Here is a 25,424-nt window from a genome sequence, read left to right as displayed (position 1 = left end):
GCAGGTCGACGTTCAATCCCCGACCGTCTAATTGGTTGGGCACCATTCCTTTCTTCCCTCGTCCCATCCCAAATCCTTATCCTGACCCCTTCCCTGTGCTATATTGTCGTAATGGTTTGGCGCTTTCCCTTGATAATTCCTTCCTTCCCCAGCCACTTGCTCTGGACGGTAGAGCGACGGCCTCGCTTCATGCAGGTCGACGTTCAATCCCCAACCGTCTAAGTGGTTGGGCACCATTCCTTTCTTCCCTCGTCCCATCCCAAATCCTTATCCTGACCCCTTATCGCAATGACTTGGCGCTTTTCCCCCTGATAGCTCCCTTCAGACCTAGTCCATTCACTCACATGTGATATATTTGCATTTTTTAATATTTTTAGATAAGTGTGAGGTAACCACACTGTAGGGAAGGTGGTCCCGGGCCAGGTTTTCACTTTACGGGCTCGCCATAGCCCGTGCTGCTTGGAACTTTTTAGTTTAGGTAGCAAATCTTTAACAACAGAGGTCTTCACTGGTGACCAAACCACACATGAGAAGATGAAAATCTTCAGTGGGTTGCCCATGTGAGAAATAAATTCTAAATCCGATGTGAAGGGAAGAGTAAAGATGTTGTAAAAACTAACTTTCATTGTCGCGACAATTTGTTTCCAGTCCTACAGGTACTCCTGGTCTGCTAGGTGTACCGTGGCTCCTCCTCCTCCCCTCAGATGTTTAATGTACCGTGACTCTCAGATGTTTAATGTACCGTGGCTCTCAGATGTTTAATGTACCGTGGCTCTCAGATGTTTAATGTACCGTGGCTCTCAGATGTTTAATGTACCGTGACTCTCAGATGTTTAATGTACCGTGGCTCTCAGATGTTCACTGTACCGTGGCTCTCAGATGTTTAATGTACCGTGGCTCTCAGATGTTCACTGTACCGTGGCTCTCAGATGTTTAATGTACCGTGGCTCTCAGATGTTCACTGTACAGTGGCACTCAGATGTTTAATGTACCGTGACTCTCATATATTCACAGTACCGTGACCCCCAAGATACCCAACAGTACCGTGACCCCCAAGATACCCCACAGTACCGTGACCCCCCAGATACCCCACAGTACCGTGACCCCCAGATACCCACAGTACCGTGAGCCCCCCCAGATACCCCACAGTACCGTGACCCCCCAAATACCCCACAGTACCGTGACCCCCCCAGATACCCACAGTACCGTGACCCCCAGAGACCCCACAGTACCGTGACCCCCAGATACCCACAGTACCGTGAGCCCCCCCCCAGATACCCCACAGTACCGTGACCCCCCAGATACCCCACAGTACCGTGACCCCCAGATACCCCACAGTACCGTGACCCCCAAATACCCCACAGTACCGTGACCCCCAGAGACCCCACAGTACCGTGACCCCCAGATACCCACAGTACCGTGACCCCTAGATACCCCACAGTACCGTGACCCCCAAATACCCCACAGTACCGTGAGCCCCCCCCCACAGATACCCCACAGTACCGTGACCCCCAGATACCCCACAGTACCGTGACCCCCAGATACCCCACAGTACCGTGACCCCCAGATACCCCACAGTACCGTGACCCCCAAATAACCCACAGTACTGTGACCCCCCCACAGATACCCCACAGTACCGTGACCCCCCCACAGATACCCCACAGTACCGTGACCCCCCCACAGATACCCCACAGTACCGTGACCCCCCCACAGATACCCCACAGTACCGTGACCCCCCCCCACAGATACCCCACAGTACCGTGACCCCCCAACAGATACCCCACAGTACCGTGACCCCCCCACAGATACCCCACAGTACCGTGACCCCCCACAGATACCCCACAGTACCGTGACCCCCCCACAGATACCCCACAGTACCGTGACCCCCTCCCCCACAGATACCCCACAGTACCGTGACCCCCAGATGCTGACCCAACGATGCCAAAACTGCCCTAGGTCACTACAGGTCACCCAGGAAAGGCCAACACACAGGGTGCATTTCCCCCCCCCCCCGGCCCTGTCCCCTGGGGGCCTAGACCAAGAGACACATCCTGGGACACAGATTACATAGACAAGATACTGGTGGACACAGATCAATAACAGCATGAGACAAGACACAGAGATATCCCCCAGAAGCACAAGACATTAGAGTGATGACTGATAATGACATTGGATCATTATTGATCATTAAAATAATAATAAAAATAATAATCTATGACACTAATAATATTATCATACGGGTAATATTAATTATGATATGAGTGGGTAGTAGTAAAACAAACATTGACCGTCTTAAGCTATTAAAGACTATCCTAAACTATTTAGGACCATCCTAAAGGTATTTAGAACCATCCCAAACTATTTAGGACCATCCTAAAGGTATTTAGAACCATACCAAACTATTTAGGACCATTCTAAAGGTATTTAGAACTATCCCAAACTATTTAGGACCATCCTAAAGGTATTTAGAACCATCCCAAACTATTTAGGACCATCCTAAAGGTATTTAGAACCATCCCAAACTATTTAAAACTATCCTAAGGTATTTAGAACCATCCTAAGGTATTTAGGACCATCCTAAAGGTATTTAGAACCATCCCTAACTATTTAGAACCATCCTAAAGGTATTTAGAACCATCCTAAGGTATTTAGGACCATCCTTAAGGTATTTAGAACCATCCCTAACTATTTAGGACCATCCTAAAGGTATTTAGAACCATCCCAAACTATTTAGGACCATCTTAAACTATTTAAAAACCATCCTAAGGTATTCAGGACCATCCTAGGGGCCAGTGGATAGCCTAGGTGGCTAGTTTAGCCGGGATGGCGTTCGTATTAAGGGTAGTCTCCATTGTGGCGGCTTCAGGGGACATGTTAGTGGCCGGATAGGAGAGTGGAGGGGACGAAGAGCGCTCCAGCACCCCTCCAACACCTCCTCCTCCCCCTGAACCACCTCCTGGAGATCCTCCAAGGCCTCGTGGCCCTCCTGCTGCCGCTCCGTCCGATGCCCTGCCTGCTAGCGCATGTCCTGCTGCCAAGCGGGAGGGTAGTCGCTTCCCGCCCTCGCTGTAAAACATGGTCATGGCCCACTGCTCTTGCTTCCGCTTACCTGTTGGCCAGAGACAAGCACGGACGGTTAGTGGTGGAGCGGTGAGAATATGGGCATACATGCGCATGCATGCACACACATACAGCATGTATACACAGACCAAAACGCACCCATGCATCATGTATACACACATAGAAACAGATCCACACACAGCATGCATACACAGACCAAAACGCACCCATGCATCATGTATACACACATAAAGAAACAGATCCACACACAGCATGTATACACAAACCAAAACGCACCCATGCATCATGTATACACACATAAAGAAACAGATCCACACACAGCATGCATACACAGACCAAAACGCACCCATGCATCATGTATGCACACATAGAAACAGATCCACACACAGCATGCATACACAGACCAAAACGCACCCATGCATCATGTATACACACATAGAAACAGATCCATACACAGCATGCATACACAGACCAAACCCAAACCCACACATCACATATACATCAAGTGTGTATGTAAGGCAGTACATATAGAGCCACGGGCCAACGTGTCAAGCAATCACCGATCAGCTTCGTTTTGACACCATATACAACACCCAATGCAAGAGGCGCTGCTAAATTGTCACGTTTATTCAACGCACCGGAGGAGAGGACGGGAACATCGAGAACAACGTAGTTGACGAACAGAGAGAAGATGAGATAGACAGGGTGTTGGACGGGTAGACAGCAGGGACGGCTGGAACACTGGGGGCGGTAATGTAGGGACAGTGAAAAATATAGCTCTCACAGAGACTACATCAGAGAGGGGAGATGGCAGCCATGTGGTGGAGATGGCAGCCATGTGGTGGAGATGGCAGCCATGTGGTGAAGGAGTGTGGTGGAGATGGAAGTAATGTCTCCCTCAGGCACCACACAACATACTGGAAGAATCGTGACTTTAAGATAAAAAACAACAGATGTTTCGAGAGAAAATATGCCAAAGTTATGAAAAGAACGATTTAAATGCGGTATTGGCAGCGATCGTCTGCCAACTGAATACTGTTGATTGCAGACTTAAAAACTTAAGAATGGCCAACGAAGAACTTAATACAATCAGTAAAACTTCAGACCTAATTAGTAACTTCAAACGAAAAAAAAATGCCTTCGTCTTTCTCGCAGTAAAAAGTCAGAAATCAGTAAGTAATTATGCTAGACTTTATTTCATTCTATTTAACGACTAGGCAGAAAAAAAGGATCACAATGAATTGAAGAGAAGCATCATCAATGTTGCTTCATCAATGTTGCTTCATCAATGTTGCTTCATCAATGTTGCTTCATCAATGTTGCTTCATCAATGTTGCTTCATCAATGTTGCTTCATCAATGTTGCTTCATCAATGTTGCCGCATAAAAGTCATCAATGAAGCCAACTTGAAACATGAGTACAACATCTTTCTGACTTGAAGAACAGTCTCTAAGTTATGGGAGGAAAATCTGCAGGATAATGATATGACATGCAAAGGAGAGAAAATATATTCCAAGGACCCCTCGAGCTAAAGGGTCCCAAATTACCGCAGCTTCCCCTGAAGTCTTCGGCAGAGGAGCCACGAGTGGAGGATGATAATATGTAGCAATAAAACCCACATGAAAGAGACAGAAAATGGGTGATGACGATGAGGAGAAGATGCCGTAATGTGTGATGTTTAGGGGTCACAGAGGAGTCGTTTGGGAGTGGGAGTCGTCCTTCAGGTCGTAGAGAAGGGGGGGGACAAGCGGTCACCTTGAGGTCGTAGTGATAGAGGGGGGGGAAGCAGTCGTATAGAGAGGTCTTGAGTGTCTAGAGAGGAGAAGAGGTCGTAGAGTAGAGGGTAGCGGTCGTTTTCAGGTCGTAGAGTAGAGGGTAGCGGTCGTTTTCAGGTCGTAGAGTAGAGGGTAGCGGTCGTTTTCAGGTCGTAGAGTAGAGAGTAGCGGTCGTTTTCAGGTCGTAAAGTAGAGGGTAGCGGTCGTTTTCAGGTCGTAGAGTAGAGGGAAGCGGTCGTTTTCAGGTCGTAGAGTAGAGGGAAGCGGTCGTTTTCAGGTCGTAGAGTAGAGGGAAGCGGTCGTTTTTAGGTCGTAGAGTAGACGGTAGCGGTCGTTTTTCAGGTCGTAGAGTAGAGAGTAGCGGTCGTTTTCAGGTCGTAGAGTAGAGGGTAGCGGTCGTTTTCAGGTCGTAGAGTAGAGGGTAGCGGTCGTTTTCAGGTCGTAGAGAACGCGAAGAAGCAGTCGTACTGAGAATCCTCATCCCATCTTTATATAAGTGAGAGATTCTTCGCTCCGTTAACTGTCGTGTCTGCGATGGTGCTGTGTACCGCTGTGTACCAGTTAACATGCAGCTGCGTGAACGAACAGCAGCCTCATGAACGGACAGCAGCCTCATGAACGGACAGCAGCCTCATGAACGGACAGCAGCCCCCATGAACGTACAGCAGCCGCATGAACGGACAGCAGCCCCCATGAACGGACAGCAGCCCCCATGAACGGACAGCAGCCTCATGAACGGACAGCAGCCCCCATGAACGGACAGCAGCCCCCATGAACGGACAGCAGCCTCATGAACGAACAGCAGCCCCCATGAACGGACAGCAGCCCCCATGAACGGACAGCAGCCCCCATGAACGAACAGCAGCCCCCATGAACGGACAGCAGCCCCCATGAACGGACAGCAGCCCCCATGAACGGACAGCAGCCCCCATGAACGGACAGCAGCCCCCATGAACGGACAGCAGCCCCCATGAACGGACAGCAGCCCCCATGAACGGACAGCAGCCTCATGAACGGACAGCAGCCCCCATGAACGGACAGCAGCCCCCATGAACGGACAGCAGCCCCCATGAACGGACAGCAGCCTCATGAACGGACAGCAGCCCCCATGAACGGACAGCAGCCCCCATGAACGGACAGCAGCCCCCATGAACGGACAGCAGCCCCATGAACGGACAGCAGCCCCCATGGACGTACAGCAGCCCCCATGAACGGACAGCAGCCCCCATGAACGGACAGCAGCCCCCATGAACGGACAGCAGCCCCCATGAACGGACAACAGCCCCATGAACGGACAGCAGCCCCCATGGACGTACAGCAGCCCCCATGAACGGACAGCAGCCCCCATGAACGGACAGCAGCCCCCATGAACTAACTGCCGCAGCAACAGACATCTTTAAGAAGACAGACAACGAACTCTTAAGCATAACGTGTTGATCCAGTAGAGGATACGGTCCAGTATCCTGCTTCAAGTATGCTAAACTTATTCTTAAACTCAATCCCACTAACGTAATATCAATGAGGAATTGAAGTGAAGGAAGGCGGGGATTCGAACTAGGGAACTGGATACACCTAGCCCCACTCCGTGACCATTGGACCACGATAAGCTGATATGTAATATGGGATTCAACTGAACATTTCATCTGGTATCAGTTCGATGCCTCAAGGGGGCCTGAGGCGACTCAGGAATCTCAAGTTAGGTTACTAATTAGCGTACCGTGGTGCAGGGGTTTAAGGCATGCGGCTTGACGTATCCATATGATGCTGGTTCGAATCCTCCGCATTGCTCCAATTGAATTTCTCATTCTAGATTTACCTTGCGTATTATGTGCGTCAAAACGTAATCAGGACCTAACGTCTATTTAGACGTTTAGAAACGCAAATCAACAAGCGTTCAGACGAACAGACAGGCAAACAGAGGAACAAAATAATAGACAGGTAGACAGGATTTCTGACATATTCGACTGTCTGTTCACTTCTCTCGAGACATACCTCCACTGAGTCTCAATAATTCCTCGAAATAGTTGAAATAAATGTATCAAATCTTGCAGCCCGTCCTCCAAACAAAGACCCAAAGACCATTCCATCCACCCGCCAAACCCCCAGGTGTTTATGAATGAAAAACGGTTTACACACGACTCACAACTGCTGACGTCCGAACACTTCCGGAACAAGTGCTTCACTGACGACTTGTGTTCGAACCACAACGCTGTAAATGCTTCGCCCACGTACTACAAATACAAATAATCGCCAACAGAACTTAACCTGACCTAAGCCCATATATGCACAATATGATAATATATTATAATATTAATTTATATTTGAGAAAATTCTTGTTTTGAATGAACAGCATGTAAAACATTCATGAATACGTCTGTGGGGTCGACCGCTGGATGGAATGGACTTGAGCAGAGGACGGGTTGGATCTTGGACAAGTATTCAATTTTGAGTTCCACCTTAAAGCCTCTTTAGTGTGAAAAGTTAAGACGTCAAAACATTTATAATAATTTTTTTTTTACTAAAACGTAGACGCCTAAACGGAAAATTTACATCAACTCGAGAGTAAAGCCAAGACTCCGAGGTCTCGAACCATGAACCCCATGTGTGTGAGACCTAAGCTCTACCGACTGGGCTGTGTCTTAATACTCCACACGCTGGGGACCAAGGTTCGAGACTCTTACAGCCCTGGGTCCAGATTTACCAAGCAGTTACGCAAGCACTTACGAACCTGTACATCTTTTCTCAATCTTTGGCGGCTTTGTTTACAATTATTAAACAGTTAATGAGCTCCGAAGCACCAGGAGGCTGTTTATAACAATAACAACAGTTGATTGGCAAGTTTTCATGTTTGTAAACTGTTTAATAAATGTAACCAAAGCCATCAAAGATTGAGGAAAGATGTACACGTTCGTAAGTACTTGCGTAACTGCTTCGTGAATCTGGCCCCTGTACATCTTTTCTCAGTCTTTGGCGGCTTTGTTTACAATTATTAAACCAGTTAATGAGCTCCGAAGCACCAGGAGGCTGTTTATAACAACAACAACAGTTGATTGGCAAGTTTTCATGCTTGTAAACGGTTTAATATATGTAACCAAAGCCGCCAAAGATTGAGGAAAGATGTACACGTTCGTAAGTGCTTTCGTGAATCTGGGCCCTCGACAAGAACAGAACACACACACACACTCCACATTAGCCGCATCGTTTAGTGAGACGGGTGACTGACTGCTGAAGCGACGCACCAAGCCGCCTCTAACTGGGCGTTTGATGTTAGTTCAAAGGGGATAAGCCCAAGTTGAGGTGAGTTTGGAAGTGCTCATTGCCGGGGATTTCACCTCCCTGGGTGGTTGTAAAGGCAGGATGAGCAGTCTGGCAGTAGACACATGTTGTGGAGCTGTATGGTGTTGTGACCACAAGAGTGTGTGTTGTGGGGGGCAGTAACAGTGTGATATATCATCATCTGTAGCTATAGGAATTCAACACCTGTGGGTGAGGAAACTGAACATGTGTACTTGGAGGACGTTATACCTTCAGTTTTAGGAAATCGGACATTTATAGATGGAGAATCATAACTTGTTATGAGGGGTAGTTAATATCTGTGGTTGAGCGAGACTAACAGCTGTGGTTAAAAGAATTAAGCCAATTTCTGTAAATGGGGCCTTTCAATATCTGCATTTGAGGGGAATGAACACCTGTAGCTGGGGAAAGTTATTCCCTCGCATTTAGATAAATTAATTTGGGGGGGATTTAGACACCTGTAGTTAAGGTAATCTAAACACCTGTTGTTTAGGGAATCTAAACACCTGTGGTTTAGAGAATCTAAACACCTGTGGTTGGGGAAACCACCACCTGTGAACATTTTGGAGTTATCGACATTGTAGTAAAATCATTGAAGTTAAACAATAGGTTTATCGTATTTGAAAACCTAAATGCTATACTAAAAAATAATATTAATCACGACCTCGATATCTGTAAAAGACAGAATTTATCCATTAAGCGCCGACATTGTTGAATGACAACGAATCGTTAAGAATCGAGCCAAAAAAGTTTGGAACAACTTGATTAAGTAATTGAAACGAACCTCTTGAATCAGTAGTGAACACCAAGGACCTGCTTGTCCTACCATGGATCTTGTGAGCTGGCAGGAAGATAACTGATCATTCAAGAAATATATATATATATATATATATATATATATATATATATATATATATATATATATATATATATATATATATATATATATATATATATATAATGTGTGTGTGTATAGACGCACGCATACAACGCATACACACCACACACATAATACAGCATTGATTAGAGAGATTAACGGAGGTAGAGGCATTACCTACCACAGGACAGCATGCGTTTGAAGGCCCTCCTGAACTTGACTGAGAGAGCGTTGTACAGTATAGGGTTGATGGCGCTGGGGGAGGCGCGAAACATATCGAGTTAGAAAAACACACGTAATGAAAACCTATCAGATATGACCCGTCATATCTAATGTGCTATGAACCTAATCCGCAAGGGCCGTGACGACGATTCGAACCTGCGTCCGGGAGCATCTCAATGCTGCCGGACGCAGGTTCGAATCCTCGTCACGGCCCTTGTGGATTTGTTCATTTGATGCATCACGTTAGTGTGATATCTGTGTGTGATAATGTCCTAGTTGTAGTTGCAGTATAATCTAATAATTATATGACAATAAATAATTTTTTTAAGAAGTCATGGTAATGGGTTTGAGTATAAATAATCCAGCCCACATATATGAAAATGTTAAAGTTGTTAACCCTATCTTGAGGTTATCTTGAGATGATTTCGGGGCTTTAGTGCCCCCGCGGCCCGGTCCTCGACCAGGCCTCCACCTCCCCACCCCCCAGGAAGCAGCCTATGACAGCTGACTAACTCCCAAGTACCTTTTTTACTGGTAGGTAACAGGGGCATAGGGTGAAAGAAACTCTGCCCATTGTTTCTCGCCGGCGCCCGGGAACAAACCCGAGACCACAGGATCACATGTCCAGCGTGCTGTCCGCTCGGCTCCCTATCTATTAAATATATACAAATATACAATTATCTTCATGTATGACTCCACAGAGTAATAGAGAAGTATTTCGTGTACATATATACATTGAACAGGTATAATGTACAGAAACAGTATGCCCTGGAAACACAAACCGAAACTGTCTCTATTTTCCGCTTGTTACAACTTGTAATAAAGTTGTTACATCTTGGCTTAACGTGTTTATGACGTATTAGAACGTTGTTACAACTTGCTATATTGGTTGTTATAACTGGTTAGGAAGTGTTCAAACTTGTTCGAACGTTGTACCAACGTCGTAGTTTCGGTGTGTGTTTGGTGGGTGGTCATATGCAGGCGAGGAGTCACAATAACGTGGCTGAAGTATGTTGACCAGACCACACACTAGAAGTTGAAGGGACGACGACGTTTCGGTCCGTCCTGGACCATTCTCAAGTCGATTGTCTTGAGAATGGTCCAGGACGGACCGAAACGTCGTCGTCCCTTCAACTTCTAGTGTGTGGTCTGGTCAACAGTATGGTCATAATTTAGCACGGGCAGCCCAGCTTGGCTGGCGCCTGAGTTACGAGTTTTGGGTTCGATCCCCTGAGCGGGTAACAGGCACATAACTCTAATTGGCTATTCTGACAATTCCGATTGGTAGGTCCGCTGGATGCCAGCTAGGACCATCCCAGCAGCCTGCAGGTGAGCAGGAGGTCCCAGGAGGCCTTTGGTCACTATCCACTATCACTATCTCACCTACAGATCACCTGAGCGAGGCATTACAGTATTCATGGCCTCGTCTATTGATTTCCACATTATCCAGTTGCCAAACACACATCGGAACTACGACGTTGGTACAACGTTCGAACAAGTTTTAACACTTCCTAACCAGTTATAACAACCAATATAGCAAGTTGTAACAACGTTCTAATACGTCATAAACACGTTAAGCCAAGATGTAACAACTTTATTACAAGTTGTAACAAACGGAAAATACACACAGTTTCGGTTTATATTTCCAGGACAGTTACCTATACAAACAGATCTGTTTATACCCGCTTAACGGTGATTTTAATAACATATTAAACACTAGAATTTTAACAGGACAAATACATCATGTTCTTCTCACAGAAATTTAAAAACGCGTTTAATATTTTTATTAAATTTTAATAAAATTTTAGTAATTTTCAGAAGCCTCTAGCGACGGCCAATAGCATATAGACAAAGCTAAATAACTGATTTCTAAATCCCCAGCACTGATATAAGTGTAATAATACTTTATGTAGGGCATACGTAAATCTGTGTATCTATGTATTTACGTATGTAGGTTAGCTTAGCATTTTAAAAGCACCGAATCACCTTCTGTGGTTGAGTGTTCAATAAACCCTTGAACTATATGTTTAACACATCTCTAACCCTGTCCATGGAGGACAGAAGAAAATGTATATATGCTGGTTAGCATTGTAAATGTCTGGCCACGTCTGTGGTAGAAAATAATAAAAAAAAAAAAAAAAAAAAAAAAAAAAAAAACCCTGATATAAGCAAACAATAACCAAATGCAAAGTTGAATTCAGAATGTGTTTCTTTCTTTTCTGATTGTATTTAACGTCTGATGGAAGATGATGAGCCATAATAACCCATTCAGGTTATTATGGCTGACTGTCCTGTAGGTCATCTTATCCTCAAGATAACTCAAGATAGGTGTTTCAGCCTCATGGCTAGTTAATGGCTAGTTAATTACACTGCAAAGTGTTCATAATGGAGCTGTTAAACTATCTGTTTTATCAATCGGTTCACAGCCATATATTACATAGAAGACATCACAGTATAGAGGAGACATTACAGTACAGAGGAGACATCACAGTACAGAGGAGACATCACAGTACAGAGGAGACATTACAGTCAGTATAGAGGAGACATCACAGTACAGAGGAGACATCACAGTACAGAGGAGACATCACAGTACAGAGGAGACATTACAGTCAGTATAGAGGAGACATCACAGTATCGAGAAGACATCACAGTACAGAGGAGACATTACAGTACAGAGGAGACATCACAGTACAGAGGAGACATTACAGTACAGAGGAGACATCACAGTACAGAGGAGACATTACAGTACAGAGGAGACATTACAGTACAGAGGAGACATTACAGTACAGAGGAGACATCACAGTACAGAGGAGACATTACAGTACAGAGGAGACATTACAGTACAGAGGAGACATCACAGTACAGAGGAGACATTACAGTACAGAGGAGACATTACAGTACAGAGGAGACATCACAGTACAGAGAAGACATCACAGTACAGAGGAGACATCACAGTACAGAGGAGACATCACAGTACAGAGGAGACATTACAGTACAGAGGAGACATTACAGTACAGAGGAGACATCACAGTACAGAGGAGACATCACAGTACAGAGGAGACATTACAGTACAGAGGAGACATCACAGTACAGAGGAGACATCACAGTCAGTACAGAGGAGACATTACAGTCAGTATAGAGGAGACATTACAGTCAGTATAGAGGAGACATCACAGTACAGAGGAGACATTACAGTCAGTATAGAGGAGACATCACAGTACAGAGGAGACATTACAGTCAGTATAGAGCAAGACATCACAGTCAGTATAGAGAAAGACATCACAGTCAGTATAGAGACATCACAGTACAGAGGAGACATTACAGTCAGTATAGAGCAAGACATCACAGTCAGTATAGAGACATCACAGTCAGTATAGAGACATCACAGTCAGTATAGAGCAAGACATCACAGTCAGTATAGAACATCACAGTCAGTATAGAACAAGACATCACAGTCAGTATAGAGCAAGACATCACAGTCAGTATAGAGAAAGACATCACAGTCAGTATAGAGACATCACAGTCAGTATAGAGCAAGACATCACAGTCAGTATAGAACATCACAGTCAGTATAGAACAAGACATCACAGTCAGTATAGAGCAAGACATCACAGTCAGTATAGAGCAAGACATCACAGTCAGTATAGAGCAAGACATCACAGTCAGTATAGAGACATCACAGTCAGTATAGAGCAAGACATCACAGTCAGTATAGAGACATCACAGTCAGTATAGAGCAAGACATCGCAAAGTCTATCTTACCTGTTGATGAAGATGCAGGTCTTAGCGAAGAGGAGGTACCAGAGGTCCTTGTAGGTGTTGTACCCGAACATGGCGAGGAGGGAGTTGTAGACGAGCAAGGTCCTGTACGGCAGCCACAGTGTAGCGAAGATGGCCACCACAACCGCCAGCATCTTCACCACCTGTCAACACACATTACCACCTGTCAACACATTACCATCTGTCAACACATTACCATCTGTCAACACATTACTTCCTCTCAACATCTGCCAAGATATGAGGAATTTTCACATTTAAACCACACTGAGAAATGAACTAATCCACAAGGGCCGTGATGAGGGTTCGAACCTACGTCCAGGATGATCCCAGACGCTGCCTTTGTCGACTGCGCCACGACATGTGTGTGTGTGTGTGTGTACACTGAGGAATCTTTTTCTCTGGTCAAAATGTGAAATGGTTTCCATTTTCAGTATATGAGAAATATTGCCTCTCTAAACTCTCAAAGTATTCTTACTTCTGGTCAAGACATGAGAGATCATCACCTGTTTCATATGAGATAGTGGTGACCTTCTCATATGTCTTGGATGGTCATTAAGACATATGAGATGACCAATTAGACGCAGGCGATGAGTCACAATAAGGTGGCTGAAGTATGTTGACCAGACCACACACTAGAGGGTGAAGGGACGACGACGTTTCGGTCCGTCCTGGACCATTCTCAAGTCGACTTGAAACGTCGTCGTCCCTTCACCTTCTAGTGTGTGGTCTGGTCAACACCAATTAGACGTTCGTTTTATCTAAGTCTGCACAATGGGAAGAAATAGGACAGCGGTTCGATGCTCTGCCAGCTCACAAACGCTGAGAAAGCATTTCCTGTCCATTTCATCATGAGAGATTGTCAATGAGGAGTTTTTCTTAGCGAACTCACGGGTCTAAAACTTCCCAATACAACGAACTCGTTAGAAACCCAACACGCACAATGCTAACAAAGTTTATCATGGTTGATTTGGCCGAGTTGAAATCTGTGACGATGGCGACTGACGATTGTCGTCTGAAGCAGAAACAAACAGTTCCTCTCACAAGTGAGAATTGAATTGACAGGGTGGACAAAGACAAACTCTTCAGCACGGGTGGGACACGAACACGGGAACACAGGTGGAAACTTAGTACCCAGATGAGCCACAGAGACGTTAGAAAGAATTTTTTCAGTGTCAGAGTAGTTAAGTAAATGGAATGCATTAGGCAGTGATGTGGTGGAGGCTGACTCCATACACAGTTTCAAATGGAGATATGATAGAGCCCAGTAGGCTCAGGAACCTGTACACCTGTTGATTGACAGTTGAGAGGCGGGACCAAAGAGCCAAAGTTCAACCCCCGTAAGCACAATTAGGTGAGTACAAGTGCTAGAGGTTAAGTCACCAGAGCGGGGCGCTAGGAACCCCCTAGGTCAGGGGCCTGGACCAGCCTCCATTTACACAACCATTTACGAAACCTTCACATGTGTCAACAAATATGGCCAGTTTGTTTACATTTATTAAACAATTTACGAGCTTTCAAACTTCACAACCCAAGGTTGTTATTGTTATAAACAACATCGTAGTGCTTTAGAACTCATAAACTATTTAATTAATGCTAAAAAAAATAGTCATAATTACTGAAAGATGAACAGGTTTCGTAATTGAGACTTCAGTGTTTTAGTGAGTCAATATCTCAGGTCTCAAATCTTGGAATTCCATATTGTAATGTATTTGTATTCACTAATGAGGCATTATGGAGTGGAAATGAATGACCTCATGTGCAACAAGCATGTATGGCCATATATCATCACTTGCAGTTGATGTTATTGTTCCTGGTCACAAGATGTTGATGTTTGCGTCCTCTCCTGCTTCACTGATGTCTCCTTCTGTCTCGCATGTCCTCCTGTCTCGTGTCTCCTTCTGTCTCGCATGTCCTCTTGTAACATCCTTCTTTGTGTTGATCTTCTGTTCATCTCCCTCCTCCTGCTCCTGCTGTTCCTTCTACTCCACCTCCTGCTGCTCCTGCTGCTGCTGTTTCTCCTACTCCACCTCCTGCTGCTGCTCCTGCTCCTACTGTTCCTCCTACTCCACCTCCTGCTGCTGCTCCTGTTCCTGCTGTTTCTCCTACTCCACCTTCTGCTGCTGCTCCTCCTGCTGCTGCTGCTCCTCCTGCTGCTGCTGCTGCTCCTTCTCTTCCTCCTGGTTCTCGTGCTCCTCCTCCCACATCTCCCAAAGGTGGCCCTCCAGCACCGAACACTACCCCTGCGCCCGACATATATGCTAAGAGTGCTAATGAACGGCTTATCTGGCATGAAGTTGATGAGAGACGCTCACGCTCCTTAGTAAGTTATGTCATCAATGTAGCAACAAGCTGGAGACATCAATTTCCAGCTTGATCATCATTTAGATTCATGTGAATTCCAACATGTTCTAAAAAACATCTTAACCTAAGCACGAGTAATGATAATAATTTCTGTAGTATATAGGAACATATCTGGACTCCATAACTATTAAGGGGAAAGCGTCAAGCCGTTACGACTATATAGCACTGAGAAGGGGGTCAGGATAAGGATTTGGGATGGGACGGGGGGAAAGGAATGGTGCCCAATAACTTGGACGGTCGGGGATTGAACGCCGTCTCGCATCACAATGTCCATATGAACAGACACAATATTGTTGGGATATGTTTGTTAATTATATCAAGTCTAATGGAATATTCTCAATATCTTTACAAAGTGATTACTCTGTGCCGAAGTATTCTACGCAGTTATCTGCATTAATCACAAACACCCCAGAGGGAGAGAGTAACTATAGTTAATCAAGGAACTTCCTGTTACTAATTAGGGACTACCAGGTTGTTGAATCGTTTGGTAGTTGACCTGCACTTGCAAGATGCTATCATGTCTTGGCAATGGTAATTAATCAAGTCAGACGCTTTCCTTGCTACCATTTACACACAGAGATCACACTAACGTGATGCATCAAATGAACAAATCCACAAGGGCTGTGCCGAGGATTCGAACCTGCGTCCGGGAGCATCCCAGACACTGCCTTAATGTTCAGTAGAACTTCGGTTTCAACTGTTTTTCACCGTGTCGTAGCTCAGTCGATTACGGCAGCGTCTGGGATGCTCCCGGACGCAGGTTCGAATCCTCGTCACGGCCCTTGTGGATTTGTTCCTTGTTATCATTATCCACGCAACGACTTGTATCTTTGTTTCTTGAGTCCCGATAACGGTTGGGAGCCGTTGGGAGCCGGTCGGCCGAGCGAACAGTACGCGGGACTTATGATCCTGTGGTCCTGGGTTCGATCCCAGGCGCCGGCGAGAAACAATGGGCAGAGTTTCTTTCACCCTATGCCCCTGTTACCTAGCAGTAAAATAGGTACCTTGGGTGTTAGTCAGCTGTCACGGGCTGCTTCCTGGGGGTGGAGGCCTGGTCGAGAACCGGGCCGCGGGGACACTAAAAAGCCCCAAAATCATCTCAAGATAACCTCAAGATAACGTGGCTGTAGATATGATGACCGAACCACTCATCGGAAAAATGAAGGAAGAACAACGTTTCATCACATACATATACACACACATGTCATACACAGACCACGTCTAAAGATACGCGGGGCCAAGTGTTACCAGATAACTTGTATCACTACTCTTCCCCGCCCACATACACTCATTCTTGAGATACAACTCGAAAACTTCTCTAAGCTCTCATTATCTTAGAGCAAAAGTGGCTCTATAGATTTGTCAATTCCATTTCCATACGCTACAGAAAAGTGACGAGTTGAAGCCCCCAGAACACACAGCTACACACACACACATTAGCTGATAATACCTCAGGTGTAGCAGAACACCAACACCAACAGTCTAGTGGAGCTCACCACAAAATATACACAAACCCCCTCGTCATCAGGTGATAAACACGTGACGCAAACACCTGGCTGCTCACTCTACACTGGTTACAGATGTTGTCAACGTGAAGATGTGATGGGCCGCAGCGAGAGGCCACCACTATGATCTTCCCCTTCACGGCTTCGTTCCGGTGTTGGGAGCATGAGACACTGAGCACAGCCGTGCTCAAGTGGCACGAGGGAGTTTGGTAGAGGATTTTGCTCTCGGTGTTTGAAAGGGAATCCCGCACCACGGGCAGCATGGGAGCCGGTCGGCCGAGCGGACAGCACGCTGGACTTGTGATCCTGTGGTCCTGGGTTCGATCCCAGGCGCCGGCGATAAACAATGGGCAGAGTTTCTTTCACCCTATGCCCCTGTTACCTAGCAGTAAAATAGGTACCTGGGTGTTAGTCAGCTGTCACGGGCTGCTTCCTGGGGGGTGGAGGCCTGGTCGAGGACCGGGCCGCGGGGACACTAAAAAAAAAGCCCCGAAATCATCTCCAGATAACTTCCAGATAACCACCAGTAGCAACTGTAGGTGATAACGGCTAACATGGTGTGTACTTACACCCTGGTCTGCCCCAACATACTAGCTTCTATTGATGTATGCAGCCACATGAGTGGGTTTTCCTGATGATCAATGCATGGGTGGATTCGCGGCTTCTCGCTGAGCAGTGGCAAGCGTTATGCCAGTCGCTTCCCGCCAAACACACACCGAAACTAAGACGTTGGTACAACGTTCGAGCAAGTTTTAACACTTCCTAACCAGTTATAACAACCAATATAGCAAGTTGTAACAACGTTCTAATACGTCATAAACACGTTAAGCCAAGATGTAACAACTTTATTTCAAGTTGTAACAAGCGGAAAATAGAGACAGTTTCGGTTTGTGTTTCCAGGGTTAGAAGTCAAAGCTCACTCTGGTCGGTTTTTTTGGCTCTATGTAATCATGGGTCAAACTGGCGCTTCTGTGTCATAGAGCAAGCCGAGGTCAACTGCAGGGATCTTGCTGTGGCCGTCTTTGTCTTCTTAGTTGTCATGCCAGCGGCCTCAGGTGTGAGAGGAATGTTGTCTTCCGGCACTTGTGATATCAACTGCCATTATGCGCCACATAATGTTCTCTGGTCTGACTGTCTGTAAACAGTCCCTCGCTTACCACCCATTTGTCTCTCATACAGTCCAGTTAAGGACAGTTTGGGGGACAATATTGTCCCTCTCCTTCTGGTGGCGCGATGTTTTAACATAACCTCTCGTCTGAAGGCTGGCCGCTATGCATTTACATAGTGTAGATAGCGCCAGCATTTAATATTTTCCTCTTGTCTTCCTCAGCACAAGGCGACGTTCTCGAGTCTGACTTAACCGGAGCCACGCGCATCACGGTCTCAATTATCCGGCTGTGACACTCGTATAGTTTACCGGCCAGATCTTCGCCTCGTAGGAGACACAGTTTTCAACTGTGGAGGTCTTCTTATTGGCGCCTGTGCTCGGGTAAGCCTTCTCCAGGGCCCACTATAACCCGCTTATCTCTCAGATACTTTGTTGCATCGTCGTTCTGAGTCAGTGTGTGTATGTACGATAGATGGGGGAACCCGGCGCTGCCCGGGTCTCTGTTTCTCTGGGTGTGTCTGCCTGTCTGTCTGTATGTCTTCCCTCCCTCTCACACTCTCTCCCTCCAGTCAGTTCAGTTAATATTTGAATTCACTTCTTTTTATTAACACATTTAGGTACATGTGCATTTATACAGCTGTCCTAGACTATGTGAAAGGGAGTACAGTGTGTGTGTCAAAAAGCTAGCTACGTGGTGCTAAAAATCCTCATCACACAGGATGGTTAGTCATACAGAGGCATGTGATAAGCGGTCTGCACTGGCAGACTCCGGATGCATTTTGAGGATATCAACAACACAAGATTGAATAAGGCAGCAGTGGTAATACAAGTCCCCATCTCGCAGGATGGTTAGTCATACAGAGCCATGTGTTCATTCACATTCACATGTGAATGTGAAATACGTGTATATATGATTGCATACGTGCATATATGATGCCATACGTGCATATATGATGGCGTACGTGCATATAAGCACCCTTCCCTTCCCTTGCTCTGTAAACCTCCAAAGTGCTACTCTCTCCGAACCTCTATTTGAGTGTTGTACAGTCCACTCATATTTCTCGGGCTTCAACTTCAATTCCCACTGTCATCATGGCCTTTTTACTCTCCACTTGTACTCTTGCCTCTCCCCCTCCCTGGTGTTTCGCCTGTCTATCCTCTATCTCACACAATCTGTCTCGCTCGGTCTGACAGATTATCTGTATTTCTGTTTTTTTACGTGTAGGTCTTTCCATTTGTCAAGGGAAGTTTGTTTCGCTGCTTGGAAATACTCGTGTGTTTTTGTGAGTGTTCAGGTCTGCCTTTGTTTGTTTGTCTATACATGTGCTGTCTCTGTTTCTGTCTCTCTCTCTGTGCCCGACCGTCCAAGTGGTTGGGCACCATTCCTTCCCCCCGTCCCATCCCTAATCCTTATCCTGACCCCCTCCAAGTGCTATATAGTTGTAATGGTTGGCACTTTCCTCTGATGATTCTCTCTCTCTCTCTCTCTCTCTCTCTCTCTCTCTCTCTCTCTCTCTCTCTCTCTCTCTCTCTCTCTCTCTCTCTCTCTCTCTCTCTCTCTCTCTCTCTCTCTCTCTCTCTCTCTCTCTCTCTCTCTCTCTCTCTCTCTCTCTCTCTCTCTCTCTCTCTCTCTCTCTGTCTGTCTGTCTGTCTCTCTCTCTCTGTCTGTCTGTCTGTCTGTCTGTCTGTCTGTCTGTCTGTCTGTCTGTCTGTCTGTCTGTCTGTCTGTCTGTCTCTCTCTCTCTCTCTCTCTCTCTCATCTGTTTTCTGAAATCTGTGGTAATAATGTGCATCATATATTTTACTGTCAAGTGGAGTCTCTCCTGAAGGAGGTTTGTCCAGCACATAAAAGCAGAAGCAGCAACAAAAATAAATGTAGGGAAGATAGGAGTTTTAAGTGACAAGCCTCGGAAACGCTGTTTTAGTTGGAGCTGTTGTTCTGCTGTTGTTCTGCTGTTGTTCTGCTGTTGTTCTGCTGTTGTTCTGCTGTTGTTCTGCTGTTCTGCTGTTGTTCTGCTGTTCTGCTGTTCTGCTGTTGTTCTGCTGTTATTCTGATGTTATTCTGCTGTTGTTCTGCTGTTGTTCTGCTGTTGTTCTGCTGTTGTTCTGCTGTTGTTCTGCTGTTGTTCTGATGTTGTTCTGCTGTTGTTCTGCTGTTATTCTGCTGTTATTCTGCTGTTGTTCTGCTGTTATTCTGATGTTATTCTGCTGTTGTTCTGCTGTTGTTCTGCTGTTGTTCTGCTGTTGCTATCACTTTTTTCTCCTCCTGTTGCTACTGTTGTGGAACTTGTGGTGTCCCGTTGTTTTAAATTGATGTTGTTAATGTTCTGTTCTCGGTTTGTTGCTGTTGTTCTTTTGTTATATTCAGTCTTACTAGAAATCCTTTTGTTGTTAATGCTGTTTTTACCCTTTTTTGGTAAAGGACGTCGCCTGAAGTCATTACAAAAAAGCGCTATTTTGGACCATCACCTTCCGAAGTGATGGTCGATGCAGGGTATTTGAGAAATCCTGAATGGCCTTTACCATCGGATTTTTATCCTGAAGACTTTGACAGGAGTCAGAGATGATGCGTCAGGGGAATAGTGAAGGTGCGGATCTTCAGGACAATTTTTCAGTAATTGATGAAAAGGGGCCGTTCACAGGGCGCCCTGGAGAGCTCACAGGTTCAAGGAACTGTGCACCCTTGAGGTTCACAGTTCATGGTTGAGCTCACTGCTCGCTGCTGAGGTTTTAAGGTAAGTCACACAAAAGTTATTTGGCTCTAGGAGACATAGTGGACAGGGGGTAAGGGGAGATTTTATAATGATCCAGTGATTTTTTATAAACAGGAACCTGATTGTGGTCTTTTTCATCATAATGTTCAGTATTTTAAATACTTGGTGTCATTGTAATTGGGATCATTCAGTGTTTTTATAGTTTTAAATTGTTGTTTATAATAACTATTTATCTCGGTTTCCTGGTGATGATTGCAACGAAATTTCGATTAGATAGCTTCATTACATTCAAGATTCTCAAAGATTAAAGTGTGTAAATATTGAAGCATCATGATGGGATTGAACCCCCGGTTCTAGTATTACCAGAGACTCGCACTGTCCACTCAGCCATCATGAGACACAAGTAACACAGCCAAAAACTGAACACACGTCGACTTTGGAGAGCTGGGTCCAGATTCACGAAAGCACTTACGAACGTGTACATCTTTCCTCAATCTTTGACGGCTTTGGTTACATTTATTAAACAGTTTACAAGCATGAAAACTTGCCAGTCAACTGTTGTTATTGTTATAAACAGCCTCCTGGTCACACACAGAGATCACACTAACGTGATGCATCAAATGAACAAATCCACAAGGGCCGTGACGAGGGTTCGAACCTGCGTCCGAGAGCATCCCAGACGCTGCCTTAATCGACTGAGCTACGACATGGTCAAAAAGAATTGAAACCAGAAGTTCTACTGAACTTATGTCTGTCTCGGAGAGGCTGCAGGATCCAAATAAGTTCAGTGGAATTCTGATTTCAATTTTTTTTACCATGTCGTAGCTCAGTCGATTAAGGCAGCGTCTGGGATGCTCTCGGACGTAGGTTCGAATCCTCGTCACGGCCCTTGTGGATTTGTTCATTTGATGCATCACGCTATTGTGATTTCTGTGTGTAATTTGGCTATAAATATGAGCTGCCTCACATGGACCAATCAGCCTTCTGCTGGTAACTTTATTTAATGAATAATGGCACTACAGGAAGCCAATTAGCACGTAAGTGGCAGCTCATCTTTACATCCTCACAAACTCATTCAAACGTGTATGACTTCGTTTGCAACAATCCATGAGGTCGACCTTGATCATATGAGGTCGACCCTTGATCTTAAGAAGTCGACCTTGATCTTATGAGGTTGACCTTGATCTTATGAGGTCGACCTTGATCTTATGAGGTCGACCTTGATCTTATGAGGTCGACCTTGATCTTATGAGGTCGACCTTGATCTTATGAGGTCGACCTTGATCTTATGAGGTCGACCTTGATCTTATGAGGTCGACCTTGATCTTATGAGGTCGACCTTGATCTTATGAGGTCGACCTTGATCTTATGAGGTCGACCTTGATCTTATGAGGTCGACCTTGATCTTATGAGGTTGACATTGATATTATGAGGTCGACCTTGATCTTATGAGGTCGATCTTGATCTTATTAGGTCGACCTTGATCTTATGAGGTCGACCTTGATCTTATTAGGTCGACCTTGATCTTATGAGGTCGACCTTGATCTTATGAGGTCGACCTTGATCTTATGAGGTCGACCTTGATCTTATGAGGTCGACCTTGATCTTATGAGGTCGACCTTGATCATATGAGGTCGACCTTGATCATATGAGGTCGACCTTGATTTTATGAGGTCGACCTTGATCTTATGAGGTCGACCTTGATCTTATGAGGTCGACCTTGATCTTATGAGGTCGACCTTGATCTTATGAGGTCGACCTTGATCTTATTAGGTCGACCTTGATCTTATTAGGTCGACCTTGATCTTATGAGATCGACCTTGATCTTATTAGGTCGACCTTGATCTTATGAGATCGACCTTGATCTTATTAGGTCGACCTTGATCTTATGAGGTTGACCTTGATCTTATGAGGTCGACCTTGATCTTATGAGGTCGACCTTGATCTTATGAGGTTGACATTGATCTTATGAGGTCGACCTTGATATTATGAGGTCGACATTGATCTTATGAGGTCGACCTTGATCTTATGAGGTCGACCTTGATCTTAATAGGTCGCCCTTGGTCTTAATGTAGCGATGTTGTTGTCTGGTACGAGCTCGAATGACCTCTCAAGCGTCCAACTACACCATTGGCTTCAGTGTTGGAGTGATATCTCAACACACAGGGTTGTGTTGAACCTTGTTGTCTATCAGTTGTCTATCTTCTGAATAGAGAGAGCAAAACAGGTTTGTCACTGAGTCGTGTAGCCATGTGTCGCAACCAGGTGACAGGTTGTGTGGCTATGTGTCACAACCAGGTGACAGGTTGTGTGGCTATGTGTCGCAACCAGGTGACAGGTTGTGTGGCTATGTGTCACAACCAGGTGACAGGTTGTGTGGCTATGTGTCACAACCAGGTGACAGGTTGTGTAGCCATGTGTCGCAACCAGGTGACAGGTTGTGTGGCTATGTGTCGCAACCAGGTGACAGGTTGTGTAGCCATGTGTCACAACCAGGTGACAGGTTGTGTAGCCATGTGTCACAACCAGGTGACAGGTTGTGTAGCCATGTGTCACAACCAGGTGACAGGATCAAGTATCTAGAAGGAATGATAACTTCAGACTGTCTCTTAATGTCTACTCATCTGTCCACCTGTCCGTCCAACTGCTTTGGACTCCCCGTCCGTCCAGGCCTTTCCATCTATCCACCAAACTGTTTATTAATCCGTTTCACCGTCCGCGAGCATGTTCTACTGTCCTATCTGTCAATGAATCCGTCAATTTATCTATCTGTCTTTACTACCAGCTGCTATCAGCTGGTCTGATAGCAGCTGCTATCGTCCGTCTACCAGCTGCTATCTTCGTGTGCGTGGCTGGCCGATGATGATTGGCGCCGTTCACACTCAGTTGACAGTGAGATATTAACGGACACTTCACGTTCTGATGGCCGGTTAAGTGGTCAAGCTCTCTGACTGCAGCAGCCGGATGGTCAAGACCTGGAGGTCTCAGGTCGCTCGTTCCCTCCCTCGTTCTGACCTATGATTGGCTGAAATGTCACTCGAACCATTGGCTTCGGCACAAGTTCGGGTGAACCGAACCCGTACCACCAGTATAGTCCGTCTAGATGCAACCCGTTCTCGCACTTTCTTACAGTCAATATTGACTTATTAAATCGTAATTACAATTATTACTTAACCTATACCTATAATAGGTTAAGTAATAATTGTAATTACGAAGCAATAAGATGCTTGATGCGAAGCAATAAGATACTTCTTAGTATCTTAACATACTAAGAAGGTTAGGTAAGGTCGGTGTTTTCTATGAAGCTTTTCAAGGTAAACTAAAATATTCACAATAAATTAGTATGTCACATATGCACGTATTTAATAAGTCAATATTGACTATACGAAAGTGCGAGAACGGGTTGCTAGGACAGACAGCTTACAGCATAATTAGATCATTAATGGGTAAATAATTCTGACTAATTGTTTTCAATCATCATGTGCCCCTTGCTTGAAAGGGGATTTAACTTTCTACATTAAAAAAAGGTAAACTAATCTGGTGCTCTCAGCGGGTCGTAAGCCCCAGAAGTTCCTCGTTACGACCTCTGAGAAGCCTGACAATTCTGTCGTAATGAGGCACTTACGAGCCTCTCAACTTCCTTATTTCTTTCCAGTAAGAAAGCTCACAAGTTTGTCCTTAAGATCAACTGCTTAATCTCAAAAGCTTTTCATAACGAACTATCAGAGGACTTGCAAGTTCTTCGTTATCATAATCTCACTAGGCTCGCAAATCTCTCATAATCTACATCTATAAAATAGAATGTCTATGTGACTGGAGAGGAGAGAGAGTGAGAGAAGAAAGAGAGAGAGAGAGAGAGAGAGAGATGAGACAGGAGACCCTTTTACAAAGGGAGTATATTCTACATAACACACAGGGACTACTTCTATATTTATACATTATATTGTTCAATCATTTTGGGACACTAATACAACTGGTTCAACTTGAGCCATATTACCTCGCTTGTCCCCTCACACCAAGCTGACTGTGTCATCTCTTGTCTGGCTGCACATAGTCTCATTAGTTCCGTATGTCACAGATGTTTTGACCCAAAAATACATGGTCCAAGTTGGACTTTTTTGGCTGTTGATTCATGTTTGCAATATAATTATAGTACCTTCATGCGTTTTTACTTTTGATTTTATCTTGACCTCCTTCGCTGTTTCTGGACCCCCCATGGATGAGCTGTGGTAGGGTGTACAGCATCAGTGTGCCTGACCTCAGTCTCTTAATAACATTTTCAGGTTTATCTTTGCACTTGTAAAGTACCATTTTACCAGTCGTAGCTCAGTCGGTTAAGGCAGCGTCTGGGATGCTCTCGGACGCAGGTTCGAATCCTCGTCACGACCCTTGTGGATTTGTTCATTTGACCATTTGACCATTTACACGAGGCGAGTTCATCTTGGTCGCCTCACTACACCGGATGTAAATTCACATTAACGACGAGTTCAGGAAAGGAAGAAACAGGTAATGCCAGGAATTAAAAAAAAACTTCCGTGTGATGGGAGATTAACCACGCTTGCAGTTGGCAGAAGTTGCAAGAATTTGGAGTCTGGGAGGTGACAAAACTGGGATTACAATTAAGAGCCTGGAAATGGGGATGATAAAATATGATTTGAATGTATGAAAATATATATTGGTACAGGGGTTGAATAGCCGCTAGAAGTG

At 45.2% G+C, this 25,424-nt stretch overlaps 1 protein-coding gene across 1 annotated transcript in view; it reads right to left on the bottom strand.

The window, feature by feature from the left end:
• Nucleotides 1–2,745: 2,745 nt before the first annotated feature.
• The window catches only part of LOC123747541 (thyrotropin-releasing hormone receptor), a 77,058-nt gene continuing 54,379 nt past the window's right edge, over nt 2,746–25,424 (bottom strand). The window contains 3 exon segments of the mRNA XM_069308992.1: nt 2,746–3,109; nt 9,209–9,282; nt 13,012–13,172. Coding sequence (XP_069165093.1) covers nt 2,802–3,109; nt 9,209–9,282; nt 13,012–13,172 — 543 coding nt within the window. The 3' untranslated portion in view covers nt 2,746–2,801.

Source organism: Procambarus clarkii, chromosome 64 (genome assembly GCF_040958095.1).
Source record: "Procambarus clarkii isolate CNS0578487 chromosome 64, FALCON_Pclarkii_2.0, whole genome shotgun sequence".
Lineage (NCBI taxonomy): Eukaryota > Metazoa > Arthropoda > Malacostraca > Decapoda > Cambaridae > Procambarus > Procambarus clarkii.
Note: the sequence above shows the minus strand (reverse complement) of the source record. Positions and strands in the feature narration are given on the sequence as shown.